A 26,589-nucleotide genomic window follows, 5' to 3' on the forward strand; every position below is an offset into this window, starting at 1 on the left:
GAGGTGCAGGAGCTGCCAGAATTATTGTACTTTTTTAATCATCCCTTCGTTTAACTACACGTGCAAGTCTAAAAGTTCCCAGCTCCTCCTTGAGTATGTTGTTATAGATTACTTACCCATGGCATCCATACTCTAGTGTATTAAATATTCTTATCCACAAAGATCGCCGTTATCTTTTTATGAATCCTTGCTTGGGTGATCTTGTTTTTGATTATGGCGAGGCAGAATATGGGTTTTTTCCATGCCTTGTCTATCGTTTAGCTGCCATGATCCCTTTTTATTGGAATCTACAAATCATTTTTCAGGATTTTGCACAGGTGTCTAAATATTTTAGATCATTGGTTGAGTAAACATAAACATTCCATAAATTTTAATTTCAAGAATACCAAGAGGAAGAAGAACTGTTTGCACCTTGGCACAACATGACACACAATAAAGTATAAATATATATCCTGTCACCATAACTCGTCACTCAAAGCTAGACTCAGATAGATGACTACAAGACCTGACTAGCAACTCAACTATCAGCCTTCAAACCTGAATCGGGGCTTCCATAACCATGAATAAAATCTTCGTCTTTTTGATCTTGAGCTGTTTGGCAATTACTGGTAAGAAATACTTTGAAATTGTATGTTATTATTTATGTTGCACCAACATACTAAGCAGAGTATTCTTTTATATTAGTGCTTTTCCTTTATATGAAGCATTCAGTTGAAGTCCTCCACTTACTCATATGCTCTCTAAAGGCAGCCATTTATAGTACATGTAGACCCTACATGTAGGAAGATATATTAAATTTATTTGTTTTAACTTTTGGCCTAGGCCAGCATGATGTTATACACCCTAATATTATTCCTCTAGCATTTCTAGCAGTGATGGTGAACCTTTGCACCCCAGATGTTTTGTAACTACATTTCCCATGATGCTCACAAACTCTGCAATGTAGTTGAGCGTCATGGGAAATGTAGTTCCAAAACATCTGGGGTGCCAAGGTTCATCATCACTGATTTCTAGCCACAGCCATCTTGAGCAAGGGCAGGTGAATTGGGTGCTTAGCTGAGTTACTCCCCTCCTCCAGATGAAAGGGGACAAAATTACTATTTGTTTCCTCTCATCTGGAGGAGGGGAGTAGCTCAGCTAAGCACCCACCTCACCTGCCCTTGCTCAAGATGGCTGTGGCTAGAAATGCTAGGGGATAGGAGGGTTTTCAAAGTGATTTCTCAACAAAATAAAACATGGAGACATAGATAGATGGGTGAGTTCTGCTTTAAATTTACCAATACATGTGTTTCTGTAAACCTGTTCAGTAAATGAAATGAAAAAAAAAATCCACAAAGCCACCAGTTTGGATTCCTGGAGTGTGGTTCAGGAGGTTGGATACCCTATTTAGGGATTTGATATTTAGAAAAGGCCAAGCTAGAGTACGTCTCCAGGTGCTGCAGTTACCAAGAGGCAGGGGTGGTTTGGCAGTGCCACATCCTTGAAGCTATTTCTTGGTGGCCCAGCTTCAGTATATGGGAGGCTGTGCCTCAGGAAATAATATCACTAGTTATAATTCACGTGCTTTGCTAGCCTGTATTCCACATATTTCTTTGGCGCATTAGAAACAGACTCACTGAAGAAGGAGGGTCAATGCCCTACGCAGGGCTGCTGTTAGAAATTGCGGGGCCTCGTAAAGACTTTCTGGCAGGGCCCCCCCAAGAAAATATTAAAGATATATTTAGATAAAATTACAACAAAATCACTATTACCAGACACAAATATAACATAACTCGCATAATTCCTGGCTAAATCTAAAAAAAAAAACTATGTTAAATAAAAAAGAAGATGAGATGAGAAAAATATACAGGCTGGGCAGTTGGAGCTCAGTGATCAGAGAGACAGAGAGAGAGAAACAAAGTTACAATTTACAAATAAACTCCTGAGCAGAGATACGTGCTAGGAGGGGGGCCCACACAAGGGAGGGGGATTAGTGAGGGACAACTGTCTCTTTCTCAACAGATAAAAGCTGATAGCAGGGAGAGGGACAGATCAGATTCAGGTGCTGGAGGAAGATTTCTGTATTTGTTGTCCATCACTAATCCCCTTCTCTGTGTGGGCCCCCCTGTGTGCTCGGGCCCCCTACAAGAGGGCTGGTGGTCCCCCCCTATCAGCGGCCCTGGTCCTACGATACCATTTTTATCGAAGGTGTAGCATAAAACAGAGTCCTTGTTTCGGTACACAGGGTTTATAGAGTATGCGCCCATATGGGGTAATAAAAACTTACCTGAGCTTGAGGGGCAGGAAAACTTGAATATCTGGAAACAGAGGGGGGTGGTAAGATTGTCGCAACTATATTGTGCTTGGGTAATAAAAATGTTCCAGAAGTTGAAAAAGAAGTTTGGGTTTCCAAGTAAGTTTTATATCAGTATTTACAGATAAGACACATGCTGTCAACTCATTTTAAAGATGTAGGGTTGGAATGGAGTAAAGCCCCCTTATTAAAAAAAACATTGGTAGATGCCACATCCTTAAAAGGATTGATATCAGAGCTGTATACGAATATACACTATATTACCAAAAGTATTGGAACACCTGCCTTTATATGCACATGAACTGTTATTGGGGCCCGTACCCTGACCGTTAATGCAACTGGGGATACTAAACTGACCATCAATGTAACTGGGGCACTACAACGACCACCAATATTACAGGGACACTACATTGACCACTTATATAACTAAGAGCACTACTTTTAATGGTATATTTAAAGCACTAGAGTGAGTTCTGCTTTAAATATACCATTAAAAGTGTTTCTGTAAACCTCTCCAATCAATGCAACTGGAGGTACTAAACTGACCATCAATGTAACTGGGGCACTACAAAGACCACCAATATTACAGGGACACTACATTGACCACTTATATAACTAGGAGCACTACACTGATCCCTAGTGTAATGGCAGAACTTCACTGACTGTAACAGTGAATGGCTCACGTGACCAATGTAACTGGTGGTACTAAACAGATCACCAATGTTGTCCCGGACCTGGGGGGACTACACTGACCCTCAATGTAATAGTGACAATACACTAACTGTAACTGAGGGCACTACAATGCCCTCAGTTACCAACATAATTGTTCCTCTACACTGCAGAACAATATTACAGGTACACTGCATTGGCCACCAATGTAACTGGGTGCAGTGACTGACCACTAGTGTAATAGGGAAACTGCACTGACTGTAACTAGGGACACTTCACTGGACCAATGTAACTGGTGGTACTAAATTGAATACCAGCATAACTAGTGGAACTAAACTGACCACCAATGTAACTGGGGCACTACACTGAACAATAATATTACAGGGACACTACATTAACCACCAATGCAACTGGGGGGGCTTAAGTGAACACCAGTAAATTGGAAGCATTGCACTGACCATTTCTTATACAATATATGTGCATAATGACATTTCGGTTCCCGCAAATGATTTAATATGATTACATTTTTGTACTTTGCCAGGTAGGTTATTAATCCCTGTGCCTCACCTTTTCCTATTTCAGGCCAGCTGACTACCACATGCAATTGGTGCTGGAATATTGGCTCAACCGAATGCTGTGATGAAAGAAAGCTTCAATGTGATGGATCAGGTTGCATGACCTTGTCGGAGTACACCGTTGTCGGTAAGTGGGATTGTGTTTTTTCATCTTCGCTTGTTTAGGGGGTAAGATGTATTTAAAGGGAAATCTGGACCATTTAATTAAAATTTATAATATGTTTTCAAGTCTATGAATGCACATTGTATTTAATGTTTTCATTAATTTCATACCATCTTCATTTTGTAAAAAAAAAGTATCACCAAGTGCTGCCATGACACTTCACTGAATGCTTTGTTGCCACCCATTAGGAGCTATATATATATATATATATATATATATATATATATATATATATATATATATATATATATATATATATATATATACATATACATATATATATATATATATATATATATGTATATATATATATATATGTATATGTATATATATATATATATATATATATATATATATATATATATATATATATATGTATATGTATATTATATATATATATATATATATATATATATATATATATATATATATATATATATATATATATATATATATATAGCTCCTAATGGGTTGCAACAAAGCATTCAGTGGTGAAGTGTCATGGCAGCAAAAAAAAAAAAAAAAATATATATATATATATATATATATATATATATATATATATATATGTTTTAGGGGTTTAAATACATTTGAATGTTTATTTTCTAATTTTCTTCTTCCATCAGCTGGTGTGGAATATCGTACAATAAAGAAAGGCTGTTCTATGCCACTATTATGTGGTAATTGCTTTTCTGTAACAACCAAAGATCCATTTCTTGTCAGAGTGAGCGGTCAATGTGGGGAAGGAGATTGTAGCAATGAAAATCTAAACTATGATGGTGAGTTTATGCATCTATATCTTTGAAAATAAATTTTAAAAAATGTTATAATATAATAGTTACTTTGTTGCATACTTGCCCAAACCAAATATGCAGATAAACTCAGAGGAATAGTGAAAATTCCTGAATGGAAATTTTTGTTCTTTATTGAAAAGAGTGACTGACCTAAAAACTGGTGTCAAGTTAAGTACTGGTCCCATACAAGTTTCATCCTGTGCTGATCCCTGATGAAGGGGTTGTGTTGCTCCGAAATTCATTGGCTGTTTTCATATGCCTTTTTTGTTTTTACAAATTATTTAAACCAGAGTCCCCCTTATCAGAGGTGGGGGACTCGAGTCACATGACTTGACTTAAGTCAGACTTAAGTTACCAGTTTGAGGACTTGAGACTTGCTTGACTAAAATTAATAAAAGACTCGACTTGACTTTGACTTGGTATTCATGACTTGAGACTTGACTTTGACTTGGTATTCATGACTTGAGACTTGACTTTGACTTGAGACATATGACTCGAAATGACTTTACTTTTTTAAGTTATTAAATATTTGCATTTTACTCAAGATGTGCTAAAGCAAAATGAATGTGCCTGTTATGTTTCTGACACCACAGTCACTTAAAACACCTCAGTGTGTTCTGATTTTTAGGACACTGGCTGTTTAACAATGGAAATACTTTACATGTTTTTAGTGACTGTGGTGTTGAAACATAACCGGATGAAGGTTTTTAAATTGTTTGGGCATTCAACGTGTAAAAATAAAACAAAACCTTTCCTGACCACTGACTTTTAACTCATTTAAAGGTGAAGATTGGGGTAGATCGGTATTTTGACTTGATTTGTGACTTGACCAAAATAAATGACTTGACTTGGCTTGCTTGAATTCTAGCAGGGACTCGACTAGACTTGCTTGCTTTCCGCCACTGTAACTTGGGACTTGATTGATACTTGAGGGTTAAGACTTGAGACTTGCTTGTGACTTGCACATGTGTGACTTACTCCCATGTCTGCCCCTTATATTAGGTTCCCCATCTCTGTCCTCCCTTATATTAGGTTCCCCATCTGTGTCCTTCCTTACATCAGGCTCCCCATCTGAGTCCTCCCTTATATCAGGTCCCCTGTCAAAGTCCTTCCTTACATCAGGGTCCCCATTAGAGTGTGCCCTTACCTTACATTTATACCTTAAATGGAGAAGCAGAATGGGAGGAGGGAGGCAGAGCAGGTCTTTCCTTCTGTGATTGCTGGGGTAAACACGTGATTGGTTGCTAGGCTGCTGGCAGTCTTAGTAACCAACAATGGGGAAAATGACAGTGCAGCAGTGGAGTGAACCTGGCCTGAACCAATGTAAGAGCACAGTGGGCCCACACTGAAGGTGTGCCACTGACCAAAACTGTTCCCTTACATCAGGCTCCCCATCTGAGTTTTCCTTTACATCAGGCTCCCCATCTGAGTCTGGCTTACATCAGGGTCCCCATCAGAGCTCCAATTGCATTAGGCTTACCATGTGATGCCTCCATTACATCAGGTCCCCTATCAGAGTCCCTTACATCAGGATCCCCATTAGAGTCTGCCCTTACCTTACATATACAGCATAGCTGGAGCAGCAGGATGGGAAGAGGGAAGCAGAGCAGATCTGTCCTTCTACGATTGCTTTGGCAAATACATGTTTGGTTGCTAGGGTGCTGACAGTCTTAGCAATCAACAATGGAGAAATTGACAGTACAGCAGAGGGAACCTGGAATGAACCTGACCTGAAGAGAGACCACACTGAAGATGTGCCACTGACTAACTGTTCCCTTACATCAGGCTCCCCATCTGAGTTTTCCCTTAGAACAGGTTTCCCATCTGAGTCTTCAGGCTCCCCATTTGAGTCCTCCCTTACATCATAGTCCCCATCAGAGCCCCAATTGCATTAGGCTTACCATTTGATGCCTCCCTTACATCAGGTCCCTTATCAGAGTCCCTTACATTAGTGTCCCCATTAGAGTCTGCCTTTACCTTACATATACAGCATAGCTGGAGCGGCAGGATGTGAAGAGTGGGGCAGAGCAGATCTGTCCTTCTATGATTGCTGGGGCAAATACATGTTTGGTTGCTAGGGTGCTGGCAGTCTTAGCAATCAACAATGGAGAAATTGACAGTACAGCAGAGGGAACCTGGAGTGAACCTGAGCTGAAGTGAGACCACATTGAAGGTGTGCCACTGACTAACTGTTCCTTTACATCAGGCTCCCCATATGAGTCTTCCCTTAGAATAGGTTCCCCATCTGAGTCTTCCCTTACCCAAGGGTTCCCCATCAGAGACCTCCTTTACATCAGGGTCCCCATCAAAGCCCTACTTATATCAGGCTCCCCGTCCGAGTCCTCCCTTACATCAGGCTTCTCATCAGAGCCACACTTACATCAGGCTTCCCACCTTCCTATAGGAGTCCTCTCCTACATCAGGGTCCCCATTAGAGCCCACCATTTCCTTACACTTGCAGCATAGGTAAAGCAGCAGGATGGGAGCTGAAAGGCAGGAACAGATCTGTCCTTCTGTGATTCTCGAAGAAAGCACATGATCGGTTGCCAGGATTCCGGCAGTCTTGGCAACCAATAATGAGGAAAATGAAAGAGCAGGAGAAGGAACCTGACCTAATGTGAGACCCACGTAAGAGCACAGTGGGCTCACATAGAAGGTATGCCACAGGCTGGATAAAATCTTGCGGCATTTTGCTGTATTTCAGTGCATTTCCTTGCAGAACAAAATGCAGCAGTTTCTACTTTTGTTGGAATGGTGTGAACTTTACCATTGAAATCCATGTAACCTATTGTCCATGAGTTTTTGATGCAGAAAGAAAATGCACTAGACTGCACGTGGGGTGAACTGGCCCTAAAAAGACTCTGACATCTTTTCAAATACTAGCTTCCTGGCGGTTGTCTAAATGGTTTGACCCTGAACATTCATAGAGATAAGATAAAGAATGAATGGGACATACTCTGAAACATACTATTGCCACATCCCTGTAATAACGAAATAAAAAAAAGGGGGAGAGGGGAATGAGAGAATCCCACAAATCATTGGGGTCTCTCAGCCTCTCAGATATGTTGGGACTTTATAGGCTACTAGTAAGTGCTGATCTCGGTTGGAATAAGTATAACAGTCATCTAATAAAAATGTATCATTTATTTAACATGAACGTACAAAAGTGCAACAGTAGACATGTGTACAATAAAACATGGTATATACATGCACATAAATCATAAGACAAAATCTTTAGCCACTGGAACCCCAATGCCTCTATGAACTGAGGCAACTCATATGAGTATAATACAAATCATGATAAATCATGATGAAAGGTCATAGAAATGTAGGGTTCACTTGTAGTATATGTGGAATCACGACGCGTTTCGCTTGGTCGCTTCCTCGGGCGATTCCTGAAAGGTTGTCTAAAGAGCGGACACTTTTAATTAACCCCTTAATCAAAATAGGGTGTCCAGTTTATATGCAAGTATATCTCATATGGCTCCACCGTTATATCACTTATTAGCCGCCAATAGAATGCTGGTGATTACAAATATGGTTGTAGGGAACATCCGTTTGTTGCAGAGGAGTCGAATTATCCAGTGCACCCTTCACTTTAGGGCAAATGCTCAGAAAATATTGTGTATACGGAAGGAAACACCGGTCCTATGTGAAAGTGCCGACGGCCTCTCCTCAAGGAGCTCACGCTGTCTCTGACCCTGAACATTCATAGGGATAAGGAATTCCGACTCTTTTCTGGCACTCATTTATATCATACAAGTAACTAGCATAAAAACTCATAAGTTCAGCGCTAAACAATACATACGGTGATCATACATATTACCATATGTCACAACAAAAATAAAGAGGCGTATAGGAATCACACCACAATTCATAACGTGAAAGTTCACAAAGGGCCATCAATAATGTGTCCATGTAAAATAAAAATCTCCAAAAGTGCTTGGAGTGATGATTTATAGATGATATCGGACATTCCCACCACCATGGGTAATAATAACGCACTTATCAGAGAGTGTGGACCCAAATACTTTATGGCAGTGAGTCACACAGACAGGGGTTATTAAACATCACATAGGGAAACCCAATCGCTCAGGTGTCTCATGTATGGATGGATCTCACGCGAATCCACTCAGTTCTGGTAGAGATGGATTTCTTCTTGAATGTACAGTATCTCTCAGATCAGACACATATCTAGAAATAGACCAAGTAGTCGCAGATAGTGTGGAACCATTATAATCAGATTTATTTTAAAAGTACAGAACACTTACAGAAGATTTAAGTATACAATCTTCTGTAATTATACAATCTTCTTATTATATGAAATGACCTCGGCAAAAGCTGGACGCTGATGCGTTTCGTCAAACATGACATCCTCATAGAGCTGGCCTATAAGGTGATACACTATATTGCCAAAAAGTATTGGGACCCCTGCCTTTACACGCACATGAATTTTAATGGCATCCCAGTCTTAGTCTGTAGGGTTCAATATTGAGTTGGCCCACCCTTTGTAGCTATAACAGCTTCAACTCTTCTGGGAAGGCTGTCCACAAGGTTTAGGAGTGTGTCTAAGGGAATGTTTGACCATACACAGAGGCGCATTTGTGAGGTAAGACACTTATCAGAGAAGGCCTGGCTCGTGGTCTCTGCTCTAATTCATCCCAAAGGTGTTCTATCTGGTTGAGGTCAGGACTCTGTGCAGGCCAGTCAAGTTTCTCCACCCCAAACTCGCTCATCCATGTCTTTATGGACCTTGCTTTGTGCACCAGTCCAAATCATTTGGTGGAGGGGGGGTTATGGTGTGGGTTGATTTTCAGGGGTTGGGGCCCTCTTACTTCCAGTGAAGGGAATTCTTAAGGCGTCAGCATACCAACACATTTTAGACGATTTCATGCTCCTAAATTTGTGGGAAAAGTTTGGGGATGGCCCTTTCCTGTTCCAACATGACTGCGCACCAGTGCACAAAGCAAGGTCCATAAAGACATGGATGAGTAGTCAAACATTCCCATAGACACACTCCTAAACTTTGTGGACAGCCTTCCCAAAAGAGTTGAAGCTGTTATAGCTGCAAAAGGGGGCGCTAAAGACTGGGATGGCATTAAATTGTTTATTACCCTAAAAATCAAGCGGTTAAATGTGAGCCAAGGGGAGTGATTCTAACTGTGGGTGGGCGTGGCTTCTGAAATGACCATAGAGACATGTGATCCTATATAGAAGGTTCACAGGGTGTCTGTGATCATTCCAGGGAGAACAACGGGTGGCTGTGTTTACAACAGCTGACCGTTCTTCTCTCTCAGCGGGGAATGATCGCGGGTGTCAGGCGGCAATCAGAGCCTCCTGACACACGCATCGGCTTCCGCATGCTCGCCCCCTAGCCTCCTTAGAGCGAGCGACGTTTCCCTACGTCATTTTGCCCAGGAGTGGCTGCCTGCTGCAGTATATCTGTGGTGGGAGGTCGTAAAGTGGTTAATAAAGCACAGATTCACTTTGTAATCTAACAGAGGGGGTGATGTAAAGATCACATATTGGCTTAACAGCCACTTTAAAGTTCATGTGCTTACAAAGGCGTCCCAAAACTTTTGGTAATATAGTGTATATCGTTCTGCTTGCATGAATATTTCTGACATTACTGCAACAGATATTTTATGAATAGGCCCTTTATTATGAATATTTTATTTCTTATTTTCAATTTTTTTCCCTCTAGACATTTGTGACACTCAGTTACAACCAAACGGATATCAGTGTCCAAGCTGCTTCATCACTGGTTCCCCTACGGGTTGCGAGAGCACAGGATATGTGGACTGTCTTGGACTGGAAAAGGAATGTTTTCAGTATGGTGCCTTTGTTATGCTGTCTGGTAAGTATCTATTCCTATCAATGCACTTTCTGCAGCTAAATTAATCATTTACTGAGTATGCAGCTTCTTTATCTTTTAATCCTTGCCTATGTCCAGTCTATGTTGGTACCACAACCACTGCCCCAGGTTTCCTGTTTCAGGGTGGCTGCTCTCACTTGTAGGGACTAAAGTTGTGTCTTCCTACACTGTGTGCACCAATAGAAACACAAAGCCCCATAGCCTAAGATGGCAGGGCACAAACCCTGCTCTTCCCTCCCCCTCAGTACAAAAGAGTGGTTAGAGACTGCACTGTCCATTGTTAATTCTTGCCAGTCAAGACTGGAAGTTAAAATGGTTTAAAAGGCTCAAGATTTACCTTCATTTATTCTATGAAAACTTCCATGGGTGTATAGCCCCATCTCGATCCAGCAATGTGCACCAGAGTCTCAGATTTTCTGACTCTCTCCCTCCTCATTGGCTGAGACAGCAGTGGGAGCCATTGGCTTTCGCTACTGTCAATCACCGCCAGTGAGCCAATGAGGAGAGAGTGGGGGTGGAGCCGAGCAGAGAGTGTGTGTGTGAATTGACACAGCAGGACACACAGAGCGAGCCTGCTTGGGTGCCCCCACAGCAAGCCGCTCTCTGTGGGGGCACTCGGCAGGAGAAAGGGCCAGGAACGCCAGCAAGGGACTTGAGAAGAGAAAGATCGGGGCTGCTCTGCGCATATATATATATATATATATATATATATATATGCCTTTATTATCACTTTAAGGGGAGCAGCACTGATAGACAGTAGCCAGCAGCACTGAAATGTGTGAATATTTATTTTGCTGTGCTCAATGTTTTAAAATGATTGTAAACTTTCATTTTTTTTTCTATTAAAATAACAAATATGTCATACTTACCTTCTCTGTACAGTTGGTTTTGCACAGGGCAGCCCAGATCCCCCTCTTTTCGGGTCCCTGGCTGGAGCTCCTGGCCCCTCCCTCCTGTTGAGTGACCCCACAGCAAACAGCTTGCTATGGGGGCACCCGAGCCAAGCTGCAGCTCTGTGTATTAATTCAGGGACAGAGCCGCCCCGTTTCTCTCCTGATTGGCTAACTGAGTTTGATTAACAGCAGGAGGCAATGGCACCACTGCTGTGTCTCAGCCAATCAGGAGGGAGAGTCCCAGGTAGCGGAGACACACGTGCACATCACTGGATAGAGATGGGGTTCAGGTAAGTATTAGGGGGGCTGAGGGGGGCTGCTGCACAACTTGCTATGGGGGCACCCGAGCTGAGCTGCAGCTCTGTGTATCAATTCAGCGATGGAGCTGCCCTGCCCCGTTTCTCAACTGATTGGCTAACTGAGTTTGATTGACAACAGCGGGAAGCAATGGCACCACTGCTGTGTCTCAGCCAATCAGGAGGGAGAGTCCCAGGCAGCTGAGACACTTGTGCACATTACTGGATAAAGACGGGGCTCAGGTAAATATCAGGGGGGCTGCTGCACACAGAATGTTTTTTTTATCATAAAAAAAAAAAAACTTCTCACTTTTCAACCACTTTAAGCTAAAAAACGCGAGTTACTACTTTATATGCCATATATATAGGGCCATACTAAGATGTATGTATAGGAAAAACATTTTTTTTTTTTTAGTTTTGAATCAAGTAGGAGAGGATTGAAATGCCTGTCGAACTTTTATTGCTGTCTATGTCCATTGGGGTATTCATCCTCTCTATTCTACCTGATGACCAATGTCACCAAGACAGAGAGTGATGAGAAAATCGAAATCTGACTTGTCAAAAACTGTGTGTTTCTATTTATTGTTTACTTTTTTGTGAATGATTAGGGTTAATACGTGCCTCATACCCATTCACATAGGGGTGCTGTATCTGGGTGCCTCCTGACTGTTAAAGGGGGCGTTCCAGATTGAATAAAGGCTCCTGCCCACAGACCCCCACAACCACTGGGCCAAGGTTGAAGGGAAGAGTCCCTTGTCCTCATGAACATGGAGATGAGGTGCATTGCCAGGCTGATACCTCATGTTTGGGGGCATGATGGCTGGTCTGGTTCTTTAGGTGGGGCTCATGCTTATCATACCTTCCCCTTGTCTACCAGGCTGCATGTCCGAACAGGGTTTGGTATGTATTTTTGAGGGGATTCCAGGAAGTTTTCTATGGGGTCCCCCTTAAAATTCATGTCAGACCTAAAGGGCCTGGAATGGATTTTGGGGGGGACTCTTGTTTTTATGGGGGTCCCCAAGTAACTTTTATTCCAGAATCTTATCTAGGATAAGGGTCTGGTACAGATAACAGAAGCAGCCTAAGCTGTTCATTTTTTTAAATATTTTCTTTGCTTTGCTACATGTTTCTTTTAGCCAAAACTACTTTTTAAGATTCAGCTCCCATTGACTTTAATTGTGTTTGGATTTGGCACCCAAACCTCTGTAATGTTCTGCAAACCTACCTCGAACCAAATGCAGGTTCATTTGGCTCTCTATCCAAAAAAACTGAGACTGATTTCTGAACTTTAACCACTTTATGACCGCCCGCCGCAGTTATACTGCGGCAGGCAGCCGCTCCTGCGCAAGCCGCCGTAGGTATACTTCGGTTGCGCGCAGGGAGCTAGAGGGCGACCACACGCCGCCGGCGGCACGCTCCCGCCCCTGCTCATCAGCGGGAAAGCCGATGCACGGGGCAGGCGGCTCTGATTGCTGCCTGACACCTGCGATCGCTCCCAGCTGAGAGAGAAGAACGGTCAGCTGTTGTAAACACATCTGACCGTTCTTCTCCCTGGAATGATCACAGAGCCCCTGTGATCCTTCTATATATGAGTAAGTGAAGTAGTCAGCGCTGCCTCTCTCTTTGCAATAAATGAATATATGTGCTGGATCATATGAAAGTGCTAAGTGCTATTAAATAGTTTTGCAAAATAATCAATTATAAGTATCAACATATGGTAAATCTCATCAAGTGCTAGTACTGTTATGAGATCTGATCAATATCTAATCAATAAAAAAAAAAAAACAATAATAAACAATCAATATATTCCTTAATGGACGAAAGGATCTCTATCTTATAGGATCACAGGTCTCTATGATTATTTCACAAGCCACGCCCCCCAACAGTTAGAAACACGCCCCTAGGTACACATTTAACCCCTTGATCACCCACATTGTTAACCCCTTCCCTGCCAGTGTCATTATTACAGTAACAGACCATATTTTTAGCACTGATTACTGTAGTAATGTCACTGGTCCCTCCAAAAAGTATCAAAAATGTCAGTCAGGGGTCCAATCTGTCTGCCGCAATGTTGCAGTCCTGCAAAAAATCGCAAATCGCAGCCATTACTAGTAAAAAAAAACAAAAAAAAACAGTAAATATGACATAAATCTTTCCCGTAGTTAGTAGCCCCAATAACTTTTGCGCAAACCAATCAAAATAAGCTTATTGCGATTTTTTTTACCAAAACTATGTAGCAGAAAACAATTTGGCCTAAAATGTTAAAAAATTTAGATTTTTACATTTTTTTTTTTTGGAATATTATATAGCAAAATGTGAAAAATATTGTTTTTTTTTTTTCAGAATTGTCGCTATTTTTTTGTTTATAGCGCAAAAAATAAAAATCGCACAGGTGATCAAATACCACCAAAAGAAAGCTCTGTTTGTGGGAAAAAAAGGACATCAATTTTATTTAGGTACAGTGTCGCACGTCCGCGCAATTGTCCGTTAAAGTAACGCAGTGCCGAAACGCAAAATATGGCCTGGTCATTAAGGGGGCAAATCCTTCCGGTCCAGAAGTGGTTAAAGAACCTTCAGACTCTTAACATCCTCTGCACCTTTAGTAGTTATCTTTAAGAATTAAGTCACATATGTCCAAAAACTGATGAAAGCGACAAGAAAAATAGGGAATAGTTTATCACAAATTATAAATGATAGAAATTATAGTAATCATTTTTTTTTTTGGTTTGTAAGTTATAAAAAGGGTGCCATTTGAGTAGTATTATGCCTAGGCAAATAATATTGTTCATACTTTAGGTATCATGGAAAATAAAACGTTATTTCAATATTTGAAATTTAATTTGCAGATGGAAAAACAATGAATGTGTCACTCAAAGGATGCATGACCACCGGTGGCTGTGACATTGGATATGCAGGTGTACCTGGAAACCAGGAACTGCAAAGGCATCATATGATTTGTACACCCGCAGATAAAAAAGAAGAAGAATAGAATGTTGAATATCACTATGCAAGGAATGCACATCAGACCCTGCATCATTGTTAATGCATAGAAACTTGTATACGAGATCTATAAAACATAAGCTTTGCCATAAAATCTCAGTTTAAGTCAATTAAATCTAGCAATTGTTAAAAAGTAAAAGGTCAATGTGCTTAATAATTCTGAATAAAATCTTGGATTCCTTGTATGTGTCACTTTATTTTTTAAGTTTATGCTCAATATTGCATATGGAGTACATGCTTATGGAAAGATAACTCAGTGAAGGCATCAAAACTCAAACCTTGGAGATTAAAAATGTACTCTATTACCTAAAGTATTGGGACGCCTACCTTTACATGAACTTTAATGGCATCCCAGTCTTAGTCCGTAGGGTTCAATATTGATTTGACCTACTCTTTGCAGCTATAACAGCTTCAGCACTGCTGTCCATAAGGTTTAGGAGTGTGACTATGGGAAAGTTTGACCATTCACCCAGAAGCGCATTTGTCAGGTCAAGCACTGATGTTAGACGAGAAGGCCTGGCTCGCAGTCTCCACTCTAATTTATCCCAAAGGTGTTCTGTTGGTTTGAGGTCAGGACTCTGTGCAAGCCAGTCAAGTTCCTCCACACCAAACTCATCATCTAGGTCTTTATGCACTGCTTTGTCCATTGGGGCACAGTCATGTTGGAACAGGAAGGGCCAAACCCAAACTGTTCCCACCAAATTGGGAGCAAGAAATGATCCAAAATATCTTGGTATGCTGATGTCTTAAGAGTTCCCTTCACTGGAAATAAGAGGCCAAGCCCAAACCCTGAAAAACAGCACCACACTATAATCGCCACTCCACCAAAGGATTTGAACCGGTGCACAAAACAAGGTCCAAAAAGACACGGATGAGCGAATTTGGGGTGGAGGAACTTGACTGGCCTGAGTCCTGACCTCAACCTGATGGAACATCTTTGGGATAAATTAGATCAGAGACTGCGAACCAGGCCTTCTCTCAAAAATTTGTGCCTGACCTCCCAAATGCACCTCCGGAAGAATGGTCTAAAACATTCCCATAGACACACTCCTAAACTTTGTGGACAGCCTTCCCAGAAGAGGTGAAGCTGTTATAGCTGCAAAGGGAGGGCCAACTCAATATTGAACCCTACAGACTAAGACTGGGATGCCATTAAAGTTCATGGGCGTGTAAAGGTAGGCGTCCCAATATTTTTGGTAATATAGTAATATCTAGGAGGGTGCTACAAGAGGTCTTAATTAAACCAAACCAACAGTCAAAGGTTTACAGAGCAAACTATGCTCCCAGCTTATTTGTTGCAGCAATTTCTTGATCTGAAATATTAAAGCCGTTTTGGACTCCTTTATGAATTTGGTCTGGTGCTCCTTCTGTTGGTTTATGTTATAACTGATGTTACTGGAGATCCATTGGAGGGTAGACATGTTTGCTAGAGAGCTGCCTAATCAGAGCCAGTGAAATCTCCAAATTATTGTTTTTACCTTAACCTGTATAATCAGGCATTACAGTCCCAGCACATTCTGGATGCATCCCATTGGAACCTTCATCGTTTTGAGGTTTTAATTACTGTATGTGTCAATGCTAGTGAGAGTCACACTTTCTGTATGTCCCAATGGCCACTGCCACCAAAAGCCAGGAAAAATCCAAAATATTTAGTTCTCACTAGAACAGAAAGAGAAGACAAATAGGCTACACAGGGGGTTTTTCATAGTAAGGGCTACAAGATTGTGGAATTCTCTACCACAAATGGTAGTTACTGCAGGGAGTATGGCTACTTTTAAAAGACTCTTGGACGTACATATCAAGGATCAGAACATTCAGGGGTATGTGAGATGATTGCGTCCACACACACCTACACAGGTTGAACTGGATGGACTATCGTCTTTATTCAACCTCAACTACTATGTAACAATGGAACTCCCGTAACAAATCTTCCAATGTGGACACTTGCTGTAGTGACAACTGTCTTAGAGTAGATTCAGCTCACTTTTGTGACTCTTCCCATTTTCTGTTGTGTCAAGACACACAGGAACGAGAGGAGGAAGGAAATGTGGGAAGAAAAAGAGGGAAGCAGGGAAGCCCAATACAAATATAAAAATATCAAATTTGTCCTCTCGTATCCAATCTGAGGGAGAGATGAGTCTCCTACAAAAGGGACTAAACTTTTCACCAATTTGCAAGGCTAATCTTTTCCAATTGTTAGAGGATTTGAATAAATTTATTATGGATGTAACAGTAAAGCATTACTATTATCTTACACATAGCAAAAAATCCATCCAAACTACCATAGAGAAAGTGGACTGTGACACACAGGAAAATATATTAGCTAATCTTTCGGATGGTACTAATAGGCTGGAATTATTGGTGGTGCTGGAAGTATTGTATGATGAGGGCTGTATATATGATATAAGTGAGATGATGTTGACCCCCTATAGCAGGGATCCTCAAACTACGGCCCTCCAGCTGTTGCGGAACTACACGTCCCATGATGCATTGTGAAACTCTGACATTCACAGACATGACTAGGCATGATGGGAATTGTAGTTCCTGAAGAACTGGACTGCCATAGTTTGATGAGCCCTGCCCTATAGCAATCCATTTGTTCCTACAAGTACGACCTTGAAACCCAAATCCTTATTTTACCTCCATCAAGCTAAAACTAAATTTATCAAAACTTTTTATTCTATGGTGTACGGAAAACTCATGAAATTGAGTAACAACCCCCAGACTAGGTGCTCATTAGGGATGATCGAACGGTTCGGGTCGACCATCGGTTCGACCCGAACATTGACTGTTCGAAATTCGGCCGAATTTCGAACTTTTTGCTGAAAAAGCTCGGAATTCGGCAACCAGAACCGACCAAAATGCAATGGGACAGAGACTGGGCTTTAAAAGCCCGTGATTGGACCAGAACCATCAGTAAAAGCCAACTGAGGGGGCAGGAGAATGCTAGGAATGGGATTGGAGTGACTAGGGGGTCCAGAGGCCAATCATTAGTGAATACGCCCCCCAGTATATAAGATAGCCCCGCCAAATCTCTACCATTTTAATACAGGGCTGTGGAAGAGAGTGGAAGCAGTTCTGTTACTTCTGCTCTCAAAGTGTCATTTAGCAATTATTAGTGTGAGGAAAGGGATATCTAGTGTAGTTAGGGTACTATTTTCCACTATAGTTAGATTTAATAATCTAGTTTCTGTAGGGAAAGTGTTAAGTGTAAGGGGACCGTAGTGTAGTGTAGGGTTAACTGACTCTGACTGCTATGGCAGGGTGACAAAACCCTTCCATGTCAGGGTGACCGCCATAGAAAAAAGATAGTTTCTCTTAGAACACATATGGAACATGATGGTGGCTTCTCCCCTGTCACCCGGCTTTTTGTTGCAGGCGTTTATAGGGCTTTTTTGAGGACATGTTTGGAGTCAGGCATGACATCTGAACTTCTGTGTAGGGGTATGTATACACACACACACACATGTATGTATATATACACATACACATATATAGGTGTGAAAGTAGCAGAAACCTATTATTGCGCTAATGAAATAATTAACACCCATATGGCTTCTCTGCTATAACACCTATATATGTGTATGTGTATAAATACATATAAGTGTGTGTGTATATATACCCTTATACAGAATTTCAGATGTTATGCCTGCCTCCAAAGACCCCCAAAAAGTGCCCAAAAAAAACGCCTGCTGCAAAAACACACCTGGGCGTTTTTGTAGCAGGCGTTTTTTTGGGCATTTTCTGGGCGTCTTTGGAGGCAGGCATAACATCTGTACTTCTGTGTAGGGGTATATATACACACATGTATGTATATATACACATACACATATATAGGTGTGAAAGTAGCAGAACACTATGCTTGCGCTAATGAAATAATTAACACCCATATGGCTTCTCTGCTATAACACCTATATATGTGTATGTGTATAATTACATATAAGTGTGTGTGTGTATATACCCCTATACAGAATTTCAGATGTTTTGCCTGCCTCCAAAGACCCCCAAAAAATGCCCAAAAAACCGCCTGCTGCAAAAACACACCTGGGCGTTTTTGTAGCTGGCGTTTTTTTGGGCATTTTTTGGGCGTCTTTGGAGGAAGGCATAACATATGTACTTCTGTGTAGGGGTATATAAACACACACACATGTATGTATATATACACATACACACATATATAGGTGTGAAAGTAGCAGAACACTATGCTTGTGCTAATAAAATAATTAACACCCATATGGCTTTTCTGCTATAACACCTATATATGTGTATGTGTATAAATACATATAAGTGTGTGTATATATACCCCTATACACAAGTTCAGATGTTATGCCTGCCTCCAAAGACCCCCCAAAAAATGCCCAAAAAAACGCCTGCAACAACACACCTGGGCGTTTTTTTTGGCGCACACCTGGCACACCCATAAATACCAGCCACTTTTACCCCCTTCCTGCCAAAGCCAATTTTCAACTTTCATCGCTGTAACATTTTGAATGACAATTGAGCGGTCATGCAACACTGTACCCAAACTAAATTTTTTTATTTTTGTTCACAAAAATAGAGCTTTATTTTGGTAGTATTTATTCACCACTGGGTTTTTTAATGTTTGCTATTTAAATTAAAAAAAACAAACATTTAAAAAAAAAAACACTTTTTTTTTGTTTCTGTTAAACGTTTGCAAATAAATAATCTCTCTTCAAGAATTTTTGCCAAAATGTATTTTGCTACATTTCTTTGGTGAAAATAACCCAAATCAGTATATATTATTAAGTCTGTAGGAAAATTATAGATACATTTATTTTGAGGCGCTGTGTGATGGTAACGTGAATACGAACTCCTAAAATACTGTGTGCTAATCCAAAAAATTGTATTTATTGTATTTTGTAATATGGATTTGCAGACAGCATTTTAAGAGTTCATATTCACGTTACCATCACACAGCGCCTCATAATTACTTTATTCATTTAGGTTTGGTATTTACCAAAATTGACGGCTGCTGTCTTCACGGATACTAATTTTATTTTACCACTAGGAGGCGCCATTTTAATATATATTTTGTACAGGAAAATTATATAGTATATAGATATGAAAATGGGTCCATCCCATGTAGTGACGGCTGATCTCATTTCTTGAGGCCCTGAAATGCCAGGACAGTACAGATATCCCCCAAATGACCCCTTTTTTGGAAGTAGACTGTCCAAGGGATTTAGTAAAAGGAATGGCAAATTTTTTTTACATTGTCATTTTTTGTCTTTTTTTTTTTTTTTTACATCCTGTCACCAGTGAAGTAGAGCGTCATCATATAACGGGTATGGAGATGATCAGGGACACTGATTGGTGACAGTATAGAAAGAAATTACTATATTCTTTTTCTTCTATTTTTTTTTTACAAAAAGCTTTATTTAACAATGTGCACATAAAAGAGGGAGCACAACAGTTGGACCATTCCAACCAACATTCTCTGTGTTTTTTTTTTTAACACGCTGTGACCAGAGCAATATAATGTTACCATAGTAACATTGCACTACTCTGGGGAAGTGATCAGTGTTTTTTTTTTTTTTTTTTTTACTCATTATGTTTGTTAATAGCAATGAATTTCATTGCCCTATGCATGCATTTTACTGAAAAAAAAAAATCAATTCATTCAGCTTGTTTTGTTGTGATTAGCTATGATTGGCCACAGCTGATTACATGGCACTGATGGGCCGTGAATGGTCCAGTCTGTACCATGCAGTCACTGTGACTAATCATAGCTAGCAATACAATTGTACACAATGGATGGCTTGAAAGGAAGCCTTACATTGTTTACAACTGTCATATAACCTGCTGTGATTGATTAGAGCGATCACATGGTACCGGCAGCGGGTCAGTACGGTGATCAGTCATTGGCTGTGTCCGGTGGCCCTAAGGCCGCGTGGGGGTTAGCGATCGGGGAGGTCATCATATGATGTCCACCTGGATCAACAAGAGGTCCCCCTGCCCCCATAGGCTGGGTGGGAACTGGCTAAAGTGGAACTAAACTCTCTCAATCAACATAACCTATTTTTTATCCTTATGCTGCTAGCATTAGTAAAGAGATAGGAAGGTATATTAGATTTTCTTGTTTTAACTTTTGGCCTAGGCCAACATAATGACATACATCCCAGGAGTATTCAAGGGAATTTTTTTTTTTAATTTGGAGGAGGGGAGTAGCTCAGCTACACACACTCTCTTGTCTGCATGCCTAAGTTAAAGTCAGATGGATTCCGGGAAGTAAATGCTACCTAATTCATTTGCCCTAACTCAAGATGTCTGAGGCTAGAAATGTTAGGGGACTGGAGGTTTTCAAAGTAATTTCTCAGCAAATGAATACATGGAGACATGGATGGAAGGGTGAGTTCTGCTTTAAATATACCATTAAAGTGCTTTATTAAATCTGTTATGCAAGTGCTGCATTGAAATCCCAAGCTGTGTTACCAGTCTTGCCCAGCTCTCTGGGGACTATAGGAAACCTTGCACCTATTTTGTGGAGAAGAGGATGGGGGGGGGGGGGAGGTGGCTACCAGTTTAAAGGAGGCAATACATTTACTATTAATGTAAATGGGTGCACTAGCCTAAGTGTTCTGCACTGAGTGTCACAGTAGTTGGGGGCACTACACAGACCCCCCCCCCCCCCCAGTGTAATAAGGGAATGTCACTGACGGTAACTGGTGACACTTCACTGGAGTAATGTAACTGGTAGTACTAAATTGACCATCATTGTAACTGGGGAGACCACACTTACCCCCAGTGTAATAGTGGCACTACACTAACTAGTACTGGGGGCACTACGTTGACCGTCAATGCAATTGGGGGTACTAAATGGACCACCAATGTAACTGGGGCACTACAATGACCACCAATATTACAGGGACACTACATTGACCACATTTATAACTAGGAGCACTACAGTAATCCCCAGTTTAATAAAGGAGCTACGCCAACTAACAGGGTACACTTCGCTGGACCAATGTAACTGGTGGTACTAAACAAACCACCAATGTAACTGGTTGTAGAAAACTGACCAGCAAAGTGCCTGGGGGGACTACACTGACACCCACTGTAATAGTGACACTACACTAACTGTAACTGGGGCACTACATTGCTCTTCAATGTAATTGTGTGCACTAAACTGACTACCAACATAATTATTCCACTTCATTGAAGAACAACATCACAGAACCATGCGTTGATAACAAACAGTGCAGCGCTAAATTTTATATACGATAAGTGAAATAACTATACACATTAATTAAAATGGTGACTTATGCTCCAAAAGAAATGAATATACATAAAATAAAGTCCCAAATCTCCGGAATCTGAATGGTTAAATAGAAGATTAACAGTCCCACAAACCACGTTCAAGAGGCGGAGATGAATAGGAGAAAAACCAGAGTGTCACCAAAGAAAGCTCCTATTGCTCTTACCAGAACTTGTGTAACCCCTTAATTAAAAGTGGTCAGATCACACTCAAAGTCAAAGGACATACATCCACCATCAAGGTTGCAGAGAGCTCCTGTCCCTTCTCCTCCTCCAGGCAACTGAATGATATAGGGGGCTTGGTTTCTGCTGTTATTAAACACACTATATATCACGTACTTGGAGATGAGCCTGACACTGTGAGGAAAGCCTCTCTTGCGTCTTCGACTCGGGACCCCTGATAGAGCAGACAGGGGGCACCGGAGTATAGAGTAGCACGAGTGTCTGGAGGTTTGCTTGAAGCAGACGATGGCCACTGGTGAAGACCACCAGAGAAGTCCGGTGAGCAGGGTGATGAGCAGGCAGCAGGTGCTGGAAGCAGGAGTTCCTGGGTAACGATGAGCCTCCTGGGCAGGATGGACGGAACTGGGAATGACAGAAGCGTGGTAAGACAAGCCGAGTCAGTAGCCAATCGGTAACGTAGAAGCCAGTAGGAGCAGACAGGAAGAGAGGTCACAGGACAAGCCAAGGTCGGTGCAGGTGGAGAGCAGAGAATCGTCAGGACAAGCCGGATCTGGAACTAGGAACAGATGCAGGTAAACAGGTAACAGGTATCCAAGGCTGAAGACAAAGCAGCACTGGAGCAGTGTAAAGGCTGGGTTTAAATAGTCCCTTTGGCGCCAATGTCTAACGCACGTTGCGTATTCGCGAATGTGCGTGCGCGGTTGCGCGAGTTAGCGCATGCGCATTGGCAATTGTCAGGTTTCTGACGGGAACACGTCTTTGTACAGCAAACGTTCTCTTACACTATATCTCAGGTGGCTTTGGTGGCCACCAAAGGAGAGAGAAAACATAAAACAGATCCCCAGAGAGGGACAAAAGTGCATATAGAGCATTGGTTAGTCTTATCCCCCAGGTGTTTTTCAGCCATGGCTCTAGTTCCAGACACTGGTCTAAACAGAGTGCAAGCAAAAGGGAGACATAAGGATAGACCTAGGTGTAAAAAATGACCTATAGGGATCGTCCCACCCCAGCCACACTTTTTTGAGTATCTGAACCTCAGTCACAAGATGATGACCTCACATTATACCAGAAGCTGGCATGAGATGTCCAACCACTGAAAACAAAGAAATCTAACCTTTGACCCTACATTCCGCATTCAATTAAAGGATGGCTAACATACTGTAACTGGACACCTGAGACATAGTGGGCTTAATGACAGTGGATACCAAGCCCCCCATAGCATTCGGTTGCTTGGAGGAGGAGAAGGACAGGAGCTCTCTGCAACCTGGATGGTGGACATGTATCCCTGGACTTTGAGAGTGATCTGACCACTTTTAATTAAGGAGGTCACAGAAGTTCTGGGTTGCCCAATAAGAACTCTCTGGTGACACTCTGGTTTTCCTCCTATTGATCTCCACCTCTTGAACATAACTTGTGGGACTGTCAGTCTTTTATTTAATCATTAAGATTCTGGATATTTGAGACTTTATTTTACATATATTCCTTTCTTTTGGAGCATAAGTCACCATTATCACAAACTTTTGCATACTTATTTCACCTATTGTATATAAAGTTTAGCACTGCACTGTTTGTATTTAAGCTTTAAATGTCATGTATCATGGCATAGTGTGCAGCAGCTTTAGTGGTTTTCTATAATGTAGGCACAAATTTGCTTTATATATACACAAAAGGACGCTGCATTGGCCACCAATGTAACTGGGTGCACTTCACTGACCCTCAGTGTAATAGGGGAACTGCATTGATTAACTAGGGACACTTCACTGGACCAATGTAAATGGTGATACTAACTTTACCACCAGCAAAACTAATGGTACTAAACTGACCACCAATGTAATTGGGGGGACTATGCTGACCATCAATATAATTAGGGGGTAATAAATTGACCAACAATGTAACTGGGGCACTGTACTGACCAATATTATTACAGGGACACTTCAATGACCACCAATGCAACCGTGGAGGCTTAAATGAACATTAATAGATTGGAAGCACCACATTAACCATTTGTTTTACATATACTGTAAAAAATTTGGGGGAGCATACCCATGTATTTCTAAAGCTGGTGCAGCTATGAACCAAAAAAACATGTATATTAAAAAAGAATAGCGCACACACGCAAAAGAAATTATTACCAAATTTGAAGACAATCCATAAATAAAAATGGGGATTTGGTCCCACCATATGGCCATATAGTGCTCAAGCCCACCACTACGTCAAAGTACCCCATTATCAGTGGGTCCTACACTATCCATGAAAAAGAGATGAATCCAGCCTTTCTAACCCTTGGAGATAATACTCCTTGCTGGGAAAGATGTGCAAATGCACTACAGGGGACTCCTCCTATATCCACTTGATAGTGGACACTGATTAGAGTACAGGTGTGTGTGGGGGGTGGGTGAGGGTTGCTCAAATTCGGTAGTCTGGTCAGACCGAATACATAATAAACAAGCAAAAAATTTTTTTTTGGGGGAGCATACCCCCAAATTTTTTGCTTGTTTATTATGTATTCGGTCTGACCAGACTACCGAGGTTGAGCAACCCTCACCCACCCCCCACACACACCTGTACTCAATCAGTGTCCACTATCAAGTGGATATAGGAGGAGTCCCCTGTAGTGCATTTGCACATCTTTCCCAGCAAGAAGTATTATCTCCAAGGGTTAGAAAGGCTGGATTCATCTCTTTTTCATGGATAGTGTAGGACCCACTGATAATGGGGTACTTTGACGCAGTGGTGGGCTTGAGCACTATATGGCCATATGGTGGGACCAAATCCCCATTTTTATTTATGGATTGTCTTCAAATTTGGAAATAATTTCTTTTGCATGTGTGCGCTATTCTTTTTTAATTTACATATACTGTACACAATGACATTTCTGTTCCTGCAAATGATTTCATATGAATACATTTTGTACTTTGCCTGGTTGGTTATAATCCCTGTGTCTTTCCTTTTCCTATTTTAGGCCAGCTGACTACCACATGCAATTGGTGCTGGAATATTGGCTCAACTGAATGCTGTGATGAAAGAAAGCTTCAATGTGATTGATCAGGTTGCATGACCTTGTCGGAGTACAGCCTTACCGGTAAGTGGGATTGTGTTTTTCAGCCTTGGCACTAGTACCCATAAAAGTCATTGATACATCTTCCCTTGTGTGGGGGGTAATACGTATTTAAAGTGGAGTTCCGGCCTATTTTGCAACTTTAGTGATTCCTGGAGTGCTCGCTATGCTGATCAACAATTGGGCATTTTCAATTTTTTTCAGGGGTTCCTTACCTTATTTTCAGGGCATTTTTGATTGTACTTCCTCCTTCTTCCCCCTCTGTGGCCACGGCCACCGACATCACTTCCGCCTTTGCATTGCATCCTGGGAGCTGTTTGTCATCACTCCCAGGAGGCTGGAATCAGGAAGAACTCCCAGAACACTCCCTGGAATCAGGAAGAAGGACACAGCAGATTACACTGAGGCTTCAGATGCCCACATCCAAGATGGCCACGCCCAGACAGCATTTTTAAAGTAAGATTTTGACTAAAATCCAATACTGTACACCTTGTAAGTATGAGAATAGCGGTTCTGTAAAGGGCGATGGATTAGTATTATAGGGGTATTTTAAGTTAAAAAAGGTATTTGAGGCCGGAACTCCACTTTAAACAGGAAAATATGAGGGCATCTGGTCAATTTAATTAGAGTTTCTAGAATATTTTAAAGGCTATAAATGCACATTGCATATAATGTTTTAATACATTTCATAACATTCATTTTAGAAAAAAAAATATTACCATGACAATTCACTGAATGTTTTGTTGCCACCCATTTGGAGCTGCTTGTGGGTTGCCTCTTTCTAACTGATATGCTATATAGCAGTGATGTTTTACACTAATACACACTTTACACTGCAGAGCGCATGAGCATCAAGGGAAATCTAGTTCCAAAACATCTGGGATGCCAAGGTTCGCCATCACTGCTATATAGGATCTAATGGATTGGAGACTTTGGGAGGGGTGTGTTCTCACTGGCTCCTAATTTTTCTATTTTATTCACATTCGAGGACGTGGGTCCTTTTTTGGGGGCCCACATCACTGCCATGGGCTCCTATTGACTGCTCTGTGATGGGCTTCTCTCAGGCTCCATAAGACTGCACAGCATGATAACCAAATAATGACGTGGGCACAGGTTGCAGTGGCTAAGTGGTTAGCACTTCCACCTGGCAGCGCTAGGGGAGTTATTTGTGTATTGGCTCAGTATGTTTTCCAAAAGCAGACCACTATTTTTCGGTGAGGTATATTACTAAATTACCAAAACAGGAATGCATTTCTTTGAAAGTGTATTTCCTATAACATAAAGTTTAGGATTCTTAAAGAATATAAAAAAATGTACTGTAATATATTACAGGGAGTCATTTCATTATGGTCCTAAAATGTGGTGTTTGCATTTGTTTTCTTTTTTCCGACTAAGTACATTTTCCTTAAGGACAGAAAAATTCTTGTTGACCCTGCCAGAATGCCAGTGTTCTTGTAGCTTTAGGTGCACTAAAATGATATTGCAAACAATATTTCCAGCTTTCCTAGCAAAAGC

General features: G+C 41.2%; 1 protein-coding gene across 2 annotated transcripts in view; it reads left to right on the forward strand.

Annotated features, from left to right (window-relative positions):
* The first annotated feature begins 426 nt into the window (after positions 1-426).
* The window catches only part of LOC309568086 (uncharacterized protein), a 76,739-nt gene continuing 50,576 nt past the window's right edge, over positions 427-26,589 (forward strand). Inside the window, exons 1-5 of one of the 2 annotated variants that reach the window (XM_082273661.1) lie at positions 427-608; positions 3,545-3,664; positions 4,327-4,479; positions 10,199-10,351; positions 14,405-14,743. In XM_082273661.1, coding sequence (XP_082129787.1) covers positions 560-608; positions 3,545-3,664; positions 4,327-4,479; positions 10,199-10,351; positions 14,405-14,547 — 618 coding nt within the window. In that variant the 5' untranslated portion in view covers positions 427-559 and the 3' untranslated portion in view covers positions 14,548-14,743. Of the gene's footprint in view, positions 609-3,544; positions 3,665-4,326; positions 4,480-10,198; positions 10,352-14,404; positions 14,744-26,589 lie in introns of those variants that run through there. The other variant, XM_082273663.1, reaches the window with a different exon arrangement.

Source organism: Pelophylax lessonae, assembly GCF_965119305.1.
Source record: "Pelophylax lessonae genome assembly, chromosome: 12".
Lineage (NCBI taxonomy): Eukaryota > Metazoa > Chordata > Amphibia > Anura > Ranidae > Pelophylax > Pelophylax lessonae.